The sequence below is a fragment of the Eleginops maclovinus genome, chromosome 5 (genome assembly GCF_036324505.1).
Source record: "Eleginops maclovinus isolate JMC-PN-2008 ecotype Puerto Natales chromosome 5, JC_Emac_rtc_rv5, whole genome shotgun sequence".
NCBI classification, from domain to species: Eukaryota; Metazoa; Chordata; class Actinopteri; order Perciformes; family Eleginopidae; genus Eleginops; species Eleginops maclovinus.
Window position 1 is genome coordinate 17,236,304 of NC_086353.1, and position 17,597 is coordinate 17,253,900.

Sequence of the window (17,597 nt, forward strand, 5' to 3'; positions counted from 1 at the left end):
GGCAGTGTTGTCCCACAGGTCAGCGGTGAACGTGCCAATACATTCCCGGCCGTGTCTCAGGCGCGGTCCTGTGGCGTGTTAGTGGTGGAGCGGCTAAAACACTTTTGACATTTGTTTTTGTGACTCTCTAAATATTACTCTCGGCGCTGTGTTGATATGATTGACAAGGTTTAAGGTAATTTGGGAGTTTGAGCTTTATCTGAGCTAACTTGTAAATGTTAGTGTTTGCATGAAATACAGACTTATTTTTACGCAGCCAAACACCTCATCAGAGAAACACTATATCCATGGAGGAAAACCAAACATTGTATGTCCGGGGTGTGGAGCGCAAAGCAAAGTTGAGCTTCACTGTCAGGCACTGTGTTCAATCAATAAAAATCTGAAAAAACACACATCTGTTTGCAGCCTAAAGAAATAGTACTGTGGTCCATTTTAATCCCCATAAGTGAATACTGAAATGATTAAATTAAATCAGTTGACTTGTGGATAGTCCTTTATCTAAAAGTTTTTGTTAAGAGATGTCACATTGTGTCATCTTCAACACATGGTTTTGCTCACACAATTTAACACAATAAATGTATGTGTAAAAAGAAAACGGTGCAAAAGATAATTTGATGTTTGTCTCGTTTACATTGTATCTCCTCACTGTTAACGGCACTTATACTGGACACTTGCCCACAGTTAACACCCTCTCAGGTTAACAGTTTACATTAGGACTCTGAGCTGCAAGGACTGTCTCAGCACGCCGCCATCCTAGGGCCAGGTAAACTGCATGGGAGGAGTTTTACTGTGTCTTTAGCACTGTATGGCTTTATTACTGGAGTTAGTCGCAGGGGCTGCAAATGGGGTGGGGGGGTTGAATCACCTCCAGCAGTTCTGATAGGGAAGGCGAAACGTTCTGGCATGACGACTGGTTTTACTTCAGCAGCTGCTGAATTCAATGCAGCAGAACGAAGGGAAACGAGACAAAAACATGCATAATTGCACACACACACACACACACACACACACACACACACACACACACACACACACACACACACACACACACACACACACACACACACACACACACACACACACACACACACACACACACACACACACACACACTCACACACATACACTCACACACACACATGTACAGACATGTTAACACATTTATACACACACACACATGCACATACTAAAGTACCTGCACAGCAACATCTGTTTCCTTTTACATTATTAAAAATGTTTTACTCCATACAAGCTCTCCATCAAATCATTAGGATGAGTTAGTGCTGAACAAACATGTGAGAACTTCCATCTGTTCCTGAAAGATTTTATTTATAACACATCTGTAGACAACACACTCCACCAGGATGGCATCTAAAAAATCTGATCTTAGTGTAAGGAAAAATCCTCACCGTTTCTTGAATTCAATCTGAAATGTTAGGTAAGTCCCATGGCCCTTCAGCTTTAATATGCCTACCAAACATATTAATTTGCAAACTTATTTATATAATGTGTCAGTTATATGAGCAGGTCTATAAAGTTTATTTGTAAGAAACCTACTTTACATAATAAAGTCTCTACTTAACATTGTCATGGTGGCCAGAAAAAAACCTCCTTGTTAGTCACTTTTGGTTGCCAATATTTTATGAAATGTTCTTTTTGTATAGGGACATCTGGATAAGGTTTCCAAAAAATATAATTTATTCTATAGTCACCGACTTGTAAAACATGTTTTCTTTTACATCCCTTTGAATTTGATTTGACATATGCCATTTGATGCTGTGGAGAAATCCAACAGCATCTGGAGAAGCTTCCTCTTCAATAATCAGATTACTTAACACAGCTTCCCCTATTCTCATTTTACTGACACAATTGGCAAGTCTTTACAGTCCTTCAATAGATTAATCAAAGATCAGACAGTAAAACTGACATGAAATCCAAAGGAGCCAAATAGAGACACGAACCAGGCATCAGGGACGGGGAGTCATCAAGTGTGGAAAAAATAGGGGAGAAAAAAAGGAGAAGAAGCAGCTTGCCTTTAAAAAGAGCAATAAACAAACAACAATATCAGCAGGGAGCACTGGCTCTGTGTGTGTGTGTGTGTGTGTGTGTGTGTGTGTGTGTGTGTGTGTGTGTGTGTGTGTGTGTGTGTGTGTGTGTGTGTGTGTGTGTGTGTGTGTGTGTGTGTGTGTGTCTGTGTGTGTCTGTGTGTGTTGTTGTTGTATCTATGAATGTGACAGGTGGCTAGAAAAGGAACAGAAAATGGAAAAGGACAAAAAAAACGACATTGACAAAGACGATAAAATAGAAAAAAAATCTGAAAGAATTAAAAAAAATTAGAACTCCACTCAGACTCTCTCCTTGACTCCCAGCCAACACATTTACAATCGAGGAAGTCTTTCTCGACTTGCTGCTGCTCCCTTCCCCTCCTCCCCCTCCTCTCATGCTGGGACCCCCCTCCCTCCTGAGAAAGTGGGACTCCCACTCCCTCCCTCCCCACTCTCCCTCTCACTCTCTCTCTCTCCCTTGTGAGGATTTAACACAGTGCAGAGCAGAGCTGGCAGTCACTGTTGCGCCTGGATTGTAGCAGAGAGAGAGAGCCTCCGTCGAACCTGTTAGCCCCCCGCCATGGATGTCAAGCTGCTGGCTCTGATGGCTCTGCTGGCCGTGGCCACACAAGTACCAACCTACAATGGTGAGTCCAGCAGAGACTTCATAACACTGCAGACACTTTGAATGCTGCAGAGAAAATGTTAGTTTGAGGGTTTTTACTGATTCTTGATTGAAGAAAGGTTGCTACATGAGATGCGTGAGATATTTGAACATTGAGTTGTTATCATTTTGATTATTTTAATCTTAGCCATAAGGAACTAAAAATGTGGATTAATTGGATTTGAGAAAATCAGCAAGTGCCTCAATCCAACATACTTTTTTTTATCATAATCACAGCTCATCTCCTGAGATTGTTGGTTGTGTTTTGTCAGTTTTAATTCACCTGAGTTTTTGTTTGAAGGTTTGGTGATTGGTTTTTATTTCTTGCAGAGGAGAAAGATACCTTTTAAACAAATCTCTGGTTGCAATTGTGGCTGTTAAACTCAAGCACTTTGATATCCTTCTTTGATTTAATGTTGATCTCATGGAATAATAGTTCCCAGAAAGTAGACATCTACTCCAAAATATATATATCAACAAGTTATTTGTATTGAAGAACAAAAACAATTAGTGACATTTAACAATAGGTCGATTCACAGAAAACTTATCTGCAAATATTTTGAGACTTGGTTGATTGTTTAAGCCATGTTTTGAGGACAAGTGCAGAAAATGTTTATACTTTTCAAATGTGTTTTCTGCTGAGTTGTTATCTTATATATATCACATATCACATAACATTTTCTATGACAGCAAAAAGACAACTTTGGATTTTAGACTGCAACCTGAAGATGTAAATGTATTTATTAGGAAATTCTGAACTGAACCAAGAACATTAGTTGTGAATTTACTCAGCTCATTAATTAATAATAAAAATAGTTGTTTAATAAAGCTCTTTATTAGTGGTACAGATGTTACAATACAACATGTTGACTGTAATATGTAATCTAAATTGCTGCAGCTTGATGTAACCTTTGGGGATTTATTTTATTGTTAAAATGAGCAATGGATCAGTTTATAAATGTTCCAGTAAGGAGTGCGACAGAAGGAGTGCAGTTTCCACAGTGACCCCTCATGAATCCCCCCACATGTTAACCTTGGCTGGAGATACCCCGGGTGTTGTTGAGGCGCCTGGCCTGCGTTATGCTAAGCTTGTTTTTTCGGCCCCAGTAAGACCCCTGATTGCATATTAAAGAGTTAGCTCTAAATGTGTGTATTTGTCTTTTCCCTTTGCTTTCTTTTAATTAGTTTCTAATTAGGGATAAACAATGCGGCGGTGATAGCTGTGGATGCTCGCTTCTGGCCGTGGTGCTGCATGCTGCATAATGATCCCTTACTTTGCATGAGAAAAGACCCTAAATGGGTGTGAGTCATTAGGCTGATATTACTGAAGGACTTAACCATTTGTGGCAGGACATTTGGTTAAAATCATGCATTTCAATAGGAACATGTTGAACCCAGAACAAAGGTCTATAAGTTACACGTGATGCACTTAATTCAATTAATATGTGTTTATCTTGGCAGGAACGGTACAAAGAAGTTGTTGAAAAATCAGCATCTGCTCTGTGACCTTTTGTTACAATTTCTTAACAGACACTATGCAGCCAAAATGAAGCTTTTAAACCATTTGTAATCAGTCAATGGAGGAAAGCACTTTACAGCATGTTTAGGATGGAGTCCAAATTTCAAGTTTTACACAGGGTGTTTCTCTTCATCTTTGCATTCACATTTGAACAATCATCCCTACTTAACAACTTTCTAAATCTGTTTTAGAAAGGCATATTAGTAGAAAACGCCTTTGTAATTGCATGTTCTTGGATTTATCAGCATGCATCTGTGGTCCTCTGGCCCCACACAGGCCTCCATAGAGGTCCAAGGGTGATTTGTAATCATTTTGAGAATGTACTTGAGGTGATTTCCTCAGAGGCTGTTGATGGCGTCTGAGCCGGAGAGTGCTTTTTCATAAAAGGGACAAATATTGGAGATTGAATGACGAGGACCCTTCTCCTTCAGAGAAGTCCATCTGAAAGCTCCGGGAGTGAAAAGCTGAATTTCTGCTTGTGTGTGTGTGTGTGTGTGTGTGTATGTGTGTGTGTGAGTGTGAGTGTGAGTGGCCCGAAAAGGGCTAATCTCTTTTTAATGAACCTGTTGTTCAGAGCAATAGCAGGTAAACTCATACGTTCCTATACTTTGTACAGTGGATTAAACATGCTTTTAATTGTCTGCTGGGGGAACTGATGCATTTAATCACAAGTGAAATACAGTTGAAGCTACTGTGGCTGAGGATTTGTATTTTAATTTTACTTGATCCAAATATTGAAATCCTCATACGAACCTAAACGACCCTTTCTTCACAAACCCCTCTAAGCAAAGATCAAGCATTTTCCTTCCTCAACTTATTAAATTATCAAAACCTTTAGCAGTTTATTTAAACCAATAACAGATACAACCTGAAACAGCAACTGATTGTATGAGCGTGTGTGTGAATGTGAACTTTGTCCTAAGTTTATAACCAAATAGAGTAAATCAAATTGACTTTTTTCACTAAAAAAGCTTCTATGCCCTATTTAGTGTATCTTCTAAGTGTGTCCTATGGTCTTGTTTTAACTGCATAGTTTCATCACTTTTTTTTACCAGCAGGAATGTTAATTTGTAATTCTGCTTGATGTGTGTGTCTGCAGCGAAGCCCATCAGTCTGGTGGAGCGGTGTTGGTGTCGTTCAACCCTCAACACAGTTCCTCAGCGCTCCATCAAAGAGCTGAAGTTCCTCCACACACCCAACTGCCCCTTCCAAGTCATGTAAGTGAACGAGTACAAGAGATTGTGCTGAATAACTTGAAGAAATGTATTTTGTGATTGTTTAAATGTTTGCTGCATAGATCCTTCAGCCATAGACATCCTAATTAAATGTGAACTAAAGCATATTTTTATATGATATGGTATACAGTAGGTCTATTAAAGTGTTGGGCCTATTGATTCATAAATTATTGTGAGCAAAATAACATCCAATAACAATCTAATTTAAAAAATAAGGATAATGAAAAAACTTTACAGTCACTCATTTTGCAAAGACATTGTAAAAAAGAAGATTTTAGGGCAGCAAGTTTCAATGATCAACAAAATGTGCTTAAACTAGAGAGCCATCAAAACGTATCATATATCAGTGAAACACCACTGCAGTGTTTGTGCCATCATGCCTCGAAATAAGATAACATTATTTACTGTGAGTCTCTAAATTGTATATGGTACATGCTTACAATAAATGTGTTGAATGAAAAGCACTGAAAAACCACCTATGCTTTATTTAAAATAGATTATGATAATGCCACCTTTTCAGTCTGTGTCTCATCTAATCCTTAAAACAGGCCCAGTGCTTCAGAATCATTATTTTTGGTGTGGCTTTTTACTTTCTATTTCTGTCACATTTCACCAATTGGTAGGCTATGTCTAAAAAAAAAGTACTACTACACTACTTGGCCCAAACAGTGTTGACAGATTGAGAGAGGATGGTGTTAATATCCTCCTATTTTCTCCCTAATGAGAGGCCAGAGTTAAAAACAACACGATCCTCTCACAAAGAGGAAAGCGGTGACTGCCGGATGGGGCCTTATATGTTTAGCAAAGGAAGCAATAATTAAGGGTCAAAGTGATTACCTTTGTATTTCTGCTGACCCCCTGTGTCCCTTTTCCCCTTTTTTTATTCAATTCCCACATCAAACTGCCCAGCTACATTGAGCTTAATGTCACTCGACTGGAACACATTAACCAAAAACCCTCATTCATTTGTTTGCTATAGAAAACATGACGGCAGAAGCCTCAAAGCCAAAAGGCTAAAAGGCTGTGGGGCTTCGGCCAGAAAGGGAGGGGGGCTAATGACTTTTAGAAGGGGTGAGGGAATGGCAAAAGGTCAGAGAGGACACACAGCGCTCCGGCCGGGACACAAACTCACCCTCCCTTCCTCCAGAAAAGAGTCAAGAAGTCATTGAGTTGCTTCCATATCTCTTTTGAGGCAGATGAAAGAAAGCTGGCCACACGATACCCTTTTCGCCCCCCTCTGCCCTGTATCCTACCGTGCCCCTCATCCTCCTGCCCTCCGTGTCCCAGCATGCTGTTGTTTTTAACTTGCTGTGAAGTAATTACTACCTGCTGCTTGGGGAACTCCGGCCCTCAAATTCCAGCCAAGTCAATTAAGGTTTATGCTCTCGGTTGGTCATCCAGACAAGCAGACAGATAAACAGGATGAAGGGAGATACATCAAAACAGCACTGAGCTCCTGAGCGGATGAGCTAATAAAATAAAAGAGGATGGGGGAGGAGGGGACATCCCTGGAGGAAAGCAAACACAGATCCAGTTACTGAGCTGTTTGGCTTCCCAGCTCACATGGATTGATGATCCTAAACCACTCCTTTAAGTTTAGAGGCCATTTGCTCATTTGCGTGCATCTAAATGGGGCGAGGAATAAGGGAGGTGGCATATTAAAAGGGTGGGGGTTCAAATTGAATCAGAAAGCAGTGAAAAGGGAGCACAGAGGAATGTGTTGAATTTGCAGAGCCGTGTGATGGAGAGATGGTGGGAGGAGAGAGGGAGCAGTGAGGCAGACACCTCTGCAGTCGTTAACTCTCATACACAACCTATTGCCACCGAGGTGTGAGATCATGTTTGGATGGGGGTCGGGACCCCGCTGCCTGTCACTCTGATTGCCCCAACCCTTCCTGATAACAGAACAGAACAGAATCCTCTCCTAAATATTTGGCTCTACTCTCCATCAACACGTCACTCATCACTCAAAGGAACACACACTCCCTATTCATCACAGAGTGGGATTGTTCAGAAGTCCCACCTGATTCAGCCTTATGCTGCAAATCAAGCAACATCTGACTTTAATATCCAATTATTGGAGAAAAAATGGTGTTTTATAGAAGTAAAAAGGAGATGAGACATTTTTAAGATGCATTTTTGTTTAATACTTTCTTGCAACAAGCTGTCAAAAAGAATTTCCTTTTTTATTTTCTTTAAACAAAAATTCATGACAAATCAGATGTTTTTCCTTTTCCATTTAATTAAACCAATCAGTGGTAGAGAACTTAAAAAACAAAGCCGTCTTTTAGTATTTAGTATTGTTTCACCAGTAAACCCTCATTGAAATTAAGATACGCAGCAGTCACAGATTCACATCATATGACAAATAAAGTTGAACAATACAATTCTATAATATTATTATCACAATATTTCATTCTACAATAAAAAATAATAGATCCTCCATATTCCCATGGCAGAAATTCTCCCTAAAATGTCAAATTTTTTCTTTTAATTTAACATTCAGTGACTTTTCAGCATCCTAAAATAATTGTATACTGGTAAAATAATGTCTGAAACAATATGTGTCCCCATAATGATTATAGTATTAAAGTCAGAATCCCTCATGTCTTAAACCAGCCCCACATTAATCTGTGGCTAGAGAGGTTGTGTGTGCAGAGTAAAGGCAGCTTTACCGGCCACACATTACGCAGTGAGCCTCGCCTCCAGCTGTCTCTGAGTGGAAACTGAGAGTGGTGATTTTTCACCGCAGACCGGAGAGTGACAGCCTGTTATGTGCAGTAATCCTCCACTTTTCAACTTGGATGTGTTGTTGGAGGTGCTGAGGTCTTTAGAGCTTAGCAGAGGTGTTTGTGAGTTTAGCCTTCAGAAACCATTTCAGATATTATTCTGACATATTGGGCTTGTTTCAATATCGAGGTGGTGTGATTTATTAAGGAACTGAACATAAAGAGCAGGTAAAATGGAAAATAGTCAACCATTTCAAATATAATGTTTTGTAGTAATATTATTAAACCTTTTTTACATATTTGATGGAAGCTACTGAGCTAAACATGCAAACCACCTGTGTGGTCCTAAGAGGGGGAATGTTTAAAATACAACCCAAGAAGCTAGAACCAATTAACGTACTTGAATGAGTGTTTTAGGGATGAGACTACTGGGAGGTCTTATTACACTTATTACACAGCTAATAAAATAGATACAATCTCTGTACTGTACACCATCACTGGATGTTCTGCTACAAAGGAAGCCCCCGGGTGAAAATATTCTACAGTAAATGTCCTTTAACCACATTTATTTCATGTGAGTTTGGATGTGGCGTTTAATCCCTCAAATGTTTCCTCCCATAGTGCCAAGCTGAAGAGCAACAGGGAAGTTTGCATCAACCCGGAGACCAAGTGGCTGCAGCAGTACTTAAAGAACGCCATTAACAAGTAAGAAAAGAAACAACTCACTCTCTTGCAACGTACAGGAACAAGCCTCGCTATCAGAGACAGAAATGAAATACGGCTCTCTTCTCTGCTGAGCTTAGAGGAAGAAACAATCCATTGTTACAAATGGTAATTTTTCAGTTTCCCGCCGACAATTACTCGGTGAAATCAATGACATGGTTTATGCAAGCAGCAGAGTTATTATCTGTGAGCCCTAAGAGAGATAAGTGACAAATCTGCCACTGGTATGTCTGCTTTTTGTCTGTCTATTTTTTCTCATAAACATGTTTTCGTGACTTCAGAAGACTGCAAAGGAATCAAAAGTTCACCATTGTACCCTCTTTGCTTCTTCACAACTCACATAAAATCATGTGTTTGTTCACTTTTTCCACCATATTATCATCACTATTTGCACATTAGACGCAGAGTTGTCCTGGTTGGGTGCAGCATTATGTGTAAAACTATTCATAGTAAAAACTGCTGCAGCTCATTCAGTTTTTAATGAGCTATGCGGTTAAAATGTGTGCATTCCTCATTAAAAAAAAATCCCAACATGTCTGGTGGTGGTTAACGACAGGCTGCATGTCTGCTTCTTAAAAGCACTTGAAGCACAACGTAAAAACAAACAATAAACTAATTTCTGAGGATTAAAAACATACTATTAATGAATACAGAAGCCCTTAAAAAATGAAGAATGCTTCTGGCACATACACATACTGTGCTTAGAACGTAACTATTAAGCAAAAAGTGTGACAAATAGGCCTCGTTTAAGCTTTTGGCATTATGAGCTTACGCAATGAGGTGTTTCATTCAGCAAACATATTAAAATGACAAAAGAGAACATATAGAGTTCATCCTCAGAAGGGAAAAAAGTGCTTACCCTGATCATGAGAGGAGTCGTGAATAAGAGAGTGTGTGTGTGTGTGTGGGAATGCAGTCTCCTGTCTGCTCTTCGTCAGCATCACCCTTTTTCATGTTGGGTTACAGTTACATATACTGTAAATCATAATGTACGCTTTGATGTAACCTTTCAAAACTGTTTGCCCACACCTGAGGCCCCAAACATGTCAATGACCCCTAGAAATTATATGAACATTTGCTGCAAAAATGTTTCCAGTTCTGAAAGTGCTACGTTTATATACTGCTTGCAAGTAAAAGGAAGTAGGCTGACTAGTTGTTTTAAGTGGTTTCAGTCTGAAAGAAGGCATGTTAAGGAAGCTAAATAATCAATGCATGAACATTTAAGAATCTTGCAAAACAACAGAAACAATTTCCTTTTTGTCTTTTCTCATATATAACCAATTTATCCTCCTCTGTCTTTCTCCAGGGTGAAGAAATCTAGAAGACGCAATTCCAAGAAAATCTAAACACAAGGACGCGTATAGGTCTTTAGGCCTGGCATCCCTGGGTGGAACCTGTATACCTCCCTGTCACTGCTATGGATGTATCCAAACACGCTGTATGTATCCGTCCACCTCTCTGGACCGCTTGCAAAACCAGCACTTCCCAGCCAGACCGTGCAGTCCCCAGCACTGCCACTGCCCCCCTCGGCACACCCACGCAGTCACCTAGACTCTCCATGTTAGCACCGAGTGCCATTATACCTCAAGTAACGGGATAGAGAGCACAATTGTGTTTGAATGTGCAACATATTAACTAACTGAGTGTGTCTGTATTTAGTATTTTCTTACTTCGCAAAAAGATAAACAATTTGAGCTTTTTGCCTCAAAATGCTTTGTTTTTGTCATGTCAGACAGAAACATTCACATCAGTCTTCCAGAAGGAATTACAATTGGGATTATGTTGGCTGGTTATGTCTTATTAATTATACAGACACCAAAGGGTCAATTTTTTTCACAGTCATGTCTCCTTTTTAAACCATTCTTTAAATGGTCCCCCATGGACGCTCTCACACGCTGCCTAAAAACAAGCACTGACCTTGTTGTGCTATATATTCCATATGACGGGGGTTGGAGCCATAGGTATAATTATATTTCACTGTTTTATTTTATGCAAGATTTATGATGGGTTGTTGTGACCTCTATGTCTTATATGAAACACAAATATGCTTTTTCACCACCACAAAGTGCTGTCGTTGGAGTAGAAGCTGATGTTGTGCTCAAGCCATACTCTACTGTTTTAAACTTTACAATTAATACCTATCAATGCAGCTTTTTTGTTATTGAACATATCATTTAACAGAGACCAAATATTTAAAAAACAGCAAAACATGCGACATGAAGAAACCTGTGAACCTCAAAAAGCATGGCCATCTAAGTCATTATATCAATATAAAGATTGTCATAACTTTTTCTACACCTTATCAAATGGTTTTTAGTTAAATGTATAAAATGACAATGGAGCATACCACAGCAGTATTTCCATACCAGCACCTGTCCTTGGTAGGAATGGAGAGCTTATTAATGGTCGGCCGATTGATAAATGTCAGAATGGGAATGCTCACGGTGGCAAAAAGGAAGTGTTTGATGATCATTTATATATATGTATTTGAGCCACTTTATTATCAGATGTCTTTTTTAAATGTAATTGTTTTATTTTTATATTGTGTGTAATCTTACTAAATGCTATTTTAATGCAATGTACAGTAGGCAGTAGCTACTTAACGAAGGCTAGTCCTTAAAATCGGAGATACAGTGTTAAACATATTTTTTAAGGTTTTAGGCAATAATTCCTAAAGTTATACCGATGTTACTATACAGTTTGAAACACAAAAATACTATCTTTAATATTTGTTTACAATGTGGATCAAATAATTAGCAAAAATACCATATATCCCTCTCCTGATTTTTTTTGTTCTCCATTTCCTTATTAACCAATCTGTTATGTAATAGCCGTGAGCTGAATAAAGCTCAACTCAGAGTGATTGAAAACAAAAAGCCACTGTCCTTGTGTTACATGAGTCAGGAAGTGATTCAACCCACCGGTCGCCCCCCTGAACAATTTGATTTTATTTTAATAGATTTACTGAGGTTGATGAATGATGTGACAATAGGGCCACCGAGCCAAAACAGAACAAAACATTTAAGTTGAAATGCAAGCGACCGACATGTGCTTCCAATCTGGACACTCCCCGCTCCCCATGGGCTTTCTTTCCCCTTTCACTCAACTGCTGCCATGCCGAACATTTCCCCCCCTAAAACTGTAATTTAAGTCCTGTTGGTTTTGGTCATTTTTCTGGTCTTTGTTTAGTTTTTTCAGGTCTATTTGCTGTGAGTGCCTGATCACAGGTGATACTCATACCTTTTGCAGCTAATGGTGCAATAATTAGTGTAATTCAATTCCCATTATTGTAATAGGAGGTAACGGACTTTCTATATTATTATACCCATTTGTTTAAACACATTGCATTATAAGATAACACTGTTCCACTGATATGCAATGATAAACGTCAGATTTTATTCATTGTGCAATTTCTGGACAAAACACCATCCATTATCAAATTACTTTATTAACCGTAGAGTTATATCTAGAAAGATTATTGTGTTACTTTTTAAACTTCAATCTTTTTAATCTACTTTGTGATTATTATCTCGATAACAGGAGAAGGACATTGCATTACAGTACATGTGGAAACACTTTATTAACCACACTGTTAGGATTTGTTTTTAACATGTGTTTAGTGTTATTAATAAGACTATAAGTGCTTTCATGTTTAGTATGGTGGCCCCACATATTCAATGCGATTATAGAGTCAAATACATCTTCATCACTGTGCAAAAGGAGCTTTTAAATAAGTGTGTGTGTGTGTATTATTTGAACCAAAATACACAATCAGGTTCACATCTACTGAACTATGGTGCATTAAATATCAAAGTGGGTGCATGTGTTCCACTTTTGACCACGAGAGAATGTGAAATATTTCTTTTGAGGCAGCTTCTGACACGTGTTCTTTTTGTGAGATTTAATGGAGTGTTATTCTCTGTATTGTCACTGTTTGTAAACTGAGAGGCAGTATTTTAGCTATGATACTCAAGCCCTTTTTCAATAAACTCATATGAAGTAAAATCAGTTACACGTCTGCGTTTTCATTCATTCAAAGCAAAATTATGGGGAAATTTTCCAACAAATTCACAGAATAACATCCTGGACAGAATCTCGCAAAATGTTTTATGGCTGAACTTTTCCTCTAGCCATTGCCATTTCAATCACATAACATTTTACACAGATGAGCACAATCTCTTTATGCCGACAACCTCTTCTTATTCCTAACAAATCTAACTCATTGTTTTCCCCCGTTATTTCACTGTGTCAAGGATTCTCGTCTTTAGCATGTTAAATGGTAAATGGTACATTTGTGCTTTATACAGTCTTTACAACCCTTTAAAGCGCTTTAATTTCAGAAGTTATCATTCACTCATTTTCACCCCATTCATACAGAGCAATGTGTATTTGTACACAGCTAACATTGCCATCGAGCAACTTGGAGTTATCTATCTTACCCAAGGATAAATGGTAAATGGACTGCACTTGTATAGTGCTTTATCAGGTCTTTTCAACTCCCTCAAAGTGCTTTTATATACTACAAGTCATTCATCCTTTCTCACCTCATTCATGCAGAGCAGTACCATTTGCTCTAGGGAAGCTAACATTTCTACACATTCACACCCCTTTGGCTATGCCATCGGGAGCAACTCAGGTTTACCTATCTTACCCAAGGATACATCGACATGACATTGACTGCACTGCAAGGGATGAGACGGAACCCACAACATCCGATTGAAAGACGACCGCACTACCTCCCACTTTGATTTGAAGTCAATTTTAGTTATTTATAGCCCAATGTCACACATTTGCCTCAATGGGGTTTACAACATCAACAGCATGCAAAACCCACTGCTTCCGTGCAAATTAATAGTATGACTTGTTTGCAATGTGGAGGCTTGAATTTCAAATAATTACCTATAACAGGTAAGAGAGCGTTGGTCATAATGGGTTCAGCACTATGAGCAGCGAGCAATTTCACAATAGAGGGAGTCATTTAGTTTATTAGTAATACTTATTCACTGAGTGCAGTTTGTAGGTGGACATTACCAGCAAAAGATATTTCTATCTTTCAAGAACTGTCATGAGAAGTTACATATTCATTTTGATGGTAATACAAAATGACTGTACACCGCCAGACAGGTAGGATAATTTATACATGCCAACTCTCATTCCAAAAGGAGAAATTAAACACAAGGGAACAGACTTCCTCCTCTAGGTTCACCACAATAATCCAGTTTAAACTGAAAGCCATCACCAGGTCAAATCCTCAAACAAACAGTCTTGCCTTGCAGAGGAATCGCTACTTTGAGGCTTGATGAATAATTCAAAAGGACTCCCTACCTTAGAAATGTAACCCTTTTCCAAAAATATTTAGGCACATGTAATGACCTTTAAAATCCCTGTCTGATAGTCTAGCACCTGAGGTTTCAGAAGTATTCATTTGTGCTGGTTCATTACTCGTCCACAGCACCAGGGAGCCCATGTAGAGTTATAAAACTGTCAGCCCCAATAAAGTTGAACTACGAAGAGCAGATTAATTTCATGGTACAGCTTCTACCTCTGACCTGTGTGTAGATATATACGAGGAACATGAGACAGGTTTTGGAAGTGGACCAAGCAGTTTAAAGGGCGAGAGTTGCATATTTGGGCCTTTTGGGCACATTCAGGAATGATTATGGGATTTCTTTACTGTGCTTCTATATCTATATGTATTTTTATTGCCAGTCTCTCTGATCCAGCTCAGCAAAGGATTTACAACAAGAGAGAGAGGCCTCAGGTCAGTTAAAAATATTCTTGGTAAAACCAGATAAAATATTACAAACCAGTTGTGACTAATAAAATAAGTCCAGTGAGAACTGCAGTCCAAATCCGTTGTACACTGTCCAGTGAGAACTATAAAAGCACAGAATAATGAAGAGTCATATGAAGAGAAGAAGCAGTAGAGCAAATGTTGACACAAAATTTACGAGATAACTGGACCTCACACAAACAGAGACAGCAAAGGGTGAAATGGTGCATGCTGCACACTAATTCTAGTAGCATAAGAGGTCATACTGTGTGTGCTGTCATTTAGCATATAAAGGTTGAAAGATGATGCAGTAACTCTTTGGCTGATCAGAAACATGATGGGTAATTCTTCATTCACTCATTTCTCATTCAAATCAAATCACTGGTGTTGAACTTATCGACTCTCACTGACTGAGAGTTAACTTTTAAGCCAAGCACAGGGGTTGTCATTTTACTTTTGACTAATAAGAATGCAATGTCATGATGATGAAATTTTGATAAACAAGCATTGGGTTGAAAAAAGAAAGTGGCATAATCTGGTATCAGGAATAAGACTCTATAGCCATGCCAGGGCCAGCAGTCTGACCATGCTAACATTAATGACAGGTTTTTGCGACAAGGGGACTTTAAACTTGGACTCCACTGTTTGATTTTGCTACTATACTCCTGTCCTAATGGTCTTTTTAACACAGACAATATTACAATGTTCTATGAATCTACATTCATATTGAATGAAGTAGTAACCACAAAAAATGGTTCCCTAAGCACACAGCAGCCTTCAACTCAAATCACCTGAGACAGAGAACATAACCAGGTCGGACAACAAACTGCCCAGCTGATTTGGTCTTGGAGGTTGTGGGTAATCCAGTGTGATTTGAGGCTGTCGAGCAGACATCTTTGAACAACTAAACACCAGCCGGCTAAATTGATGTTAATAGGAAACATGTTGGCTGAACATGTGGCAAAACCACACAAGGTAGTGTGTGTGTGTGTGTGTGTGTGTGTGTGTGTGTGTCAAAATCATAGTTGAATTCCTTTGGTTTCCTGAAGAGTCACAGTGCAAAGAAAACCAGGGGAATGAGATGCTAACATGATGTTTCCTGGTGAGGATTTGTGAACATGGATCTAAGCCTGAAAGATCAAGTGACCACACACACACACACACACACACACACACACACACACACACACACACACACACACACACACACACACACACACCACAACTAAGCACCATTAAAAACATTCAGAAATGTGTGGTCAACCTTTCGTTATGGCTGCTGGCCTTTAGTAAAAAGGAAAATTGTTAACACACGTATGCAGGAGCATCAAAATATGTAGATGCACGTTTCTGTGTAATGTGAAAATTAAAAGTGTCACCCATCACATTTAAATGGATCAGAAAACTCAAAATGAGAAGAAAAAAGCCTTCATGATAATTTGGCTAATACAAATGTTGAACAGTGGTCTTTTTTAACGTTAACGGTCTTTTATAGCCTCTGGGAGAAACTCTAATCTTTCCATGGCTGATCCATCAATTTACTTATTTGTAGGTTTAAGTACAAACAGTAAATGAGAACGGCCCGTATGGACAGAGATTAACAGCTATGGAGGCTTGACATAATGTAAAACTTTAATCAGCCACTGAGTTTTCCCATAAGGCATTGCAGGATGTGAATGCACAATGAAGTATATGAAGCCAGCACACCTGATTAACCTCACCCAGAACTTGACCGCTCAGTGATTCCTCCAGCAACATGTGTTAGAGTCCCTCAACTCTCTGACTGTGTGGTGACCCCTCCAAATAAATGCAAGCCGTGGTTACCCCCCAAAAGACATTCAGCTCCAGGGCCTTTACACACACACACACTATCAACAATCGTCATCAACAAACACAGGGTCAAAAAGACGGCCGAGGTTTGAGCCGAAGTGATCGCTCTTTTTATATGAAAGAGGAGAGTCCAAGGCAGTGCCGTTGTTGAGGGAGAAAAATTAGCATGAAGGGTTCACAATTCACAGAAACCACATATCCCACAAGACACTTCTTCTCTATCAAACTGACAGCTGTTAGCGTAAACAGCTCTGGGGGGTTGGAATGTTCTCTGATCTATCATGGCCGAGCGTTGTGTCCCTAACCTTGCAGCGAAGAAAGGGTCATTGGTAACTGGAAAAAGGTTGATCACTGTTTCCAGACAGGGCAGGCGCTTCCTTTGGAGGGTGGAAAAGAGTTTCATTTAGAATTTCATTATTTATCAGCATTGAGCCCCAACTGTTCCATAGCAAAGAGAGGAATGTAATACATCTTTGTTTATTAGCGTTTTCTGAGGAAAAAAAGTCTGAGGAAAAAGGGGATGTCATCCTTCACAGCTCATTTGTGAAGACGTCACTTACAAAAGGGTCGCAATGATCCTGATTTAATGAGTCTTTCCACTGTGATGCAGAACCAAGCGGGCTGTGTCTTTGTTGCCTGGTTATCAGACTCCTCTGCTGGCATTTAACAGACAAGCATCATTAACTTAGCCGAGAGTTGACTTCCCAGCTATTTCCTTTTGTAAGGCAGACATGCCCTGCAGGCAATACTGAACCACTTTGATTCCACTGTAATAGAGGGAATACAGTTTTACATTGTATTCACTATTGAAGGTGCCAACAGAAGAATATTGACAGATAATCATATCATGCATTGGTTTATACAGATACTAACGCAAACACAATAATCATTTGTGTTTTCAGCCTGAAAAACTCATGTTACAAATTCATATCTGTGATGTAGCAAGTACTAAATATTTCAGCTGATTGGATGTAACCAAGTGCATTTTCTAGAATGTACTAGCTGTGCTCAAGTATACATTTCAGCATTCTCATTTCATGCTAGTTTTATTTTACTAACTCAACTCGGCATACAAAATA

The 17,597-nt window shown here is 39.1% G+C and overlaps 1 protein-coding gene across 1 annotated transcript; it reads left to right on the forward strand.

Moving 5' to 3' along the window:
• The first annotated feature begins 2,531 nt into the window (after positions 1-2,531).
• cxcl12b (chemokine (C-X-C motif) ligand 12b (stromal cell-derived factor 1)) lies at positions 2,532-12,923 on the forward strand. Its single transcript, XM_063884724.1, has 4 exons — positions 2,532-2,692; positions 5,328-5,445; positions 8,814-8,897; positions 10,222-12,923. Exons 1-4 carry the CDS (start codon positions 2,626-2,628, stop codon positions 10,259-10,261), a joined length of 309 nt encoding a protein of 102 aa, XP_063740794.1. The 5' UTR covers positions 2,532-2,625; the 3' UTR covers positions 10,262-12,923.
• Positions 12,924-17,597: the final 4,674 nt, after the last annotated feature.

Excerpts from the sequence above, each read along its gene's own strand:
- cxcl12b (XM_063884724.1), top strand. The coding sequence starts at position 2,626 with ATGGATGTCAAGCTGCTGGCTCTGATGGCTCTGCTGGCCGTGGCCACA. Across the intron at positions 5,446-8,813 it reads AACTGCCCCTTCCAAGTCAT|TGCCAAGCTGAAGAGCAACA; the intron begins GTAAGTGAACGA and ends TTCCTCCCATAG. Across the intron at positions 8,898-10,221 it reads TTAAAGAACGCCATTAACAA|GGTGAAGAAATCTAGAAGAC; the intron begins GTAAGAAAAGAA and ends GTCTTTCTCCAG.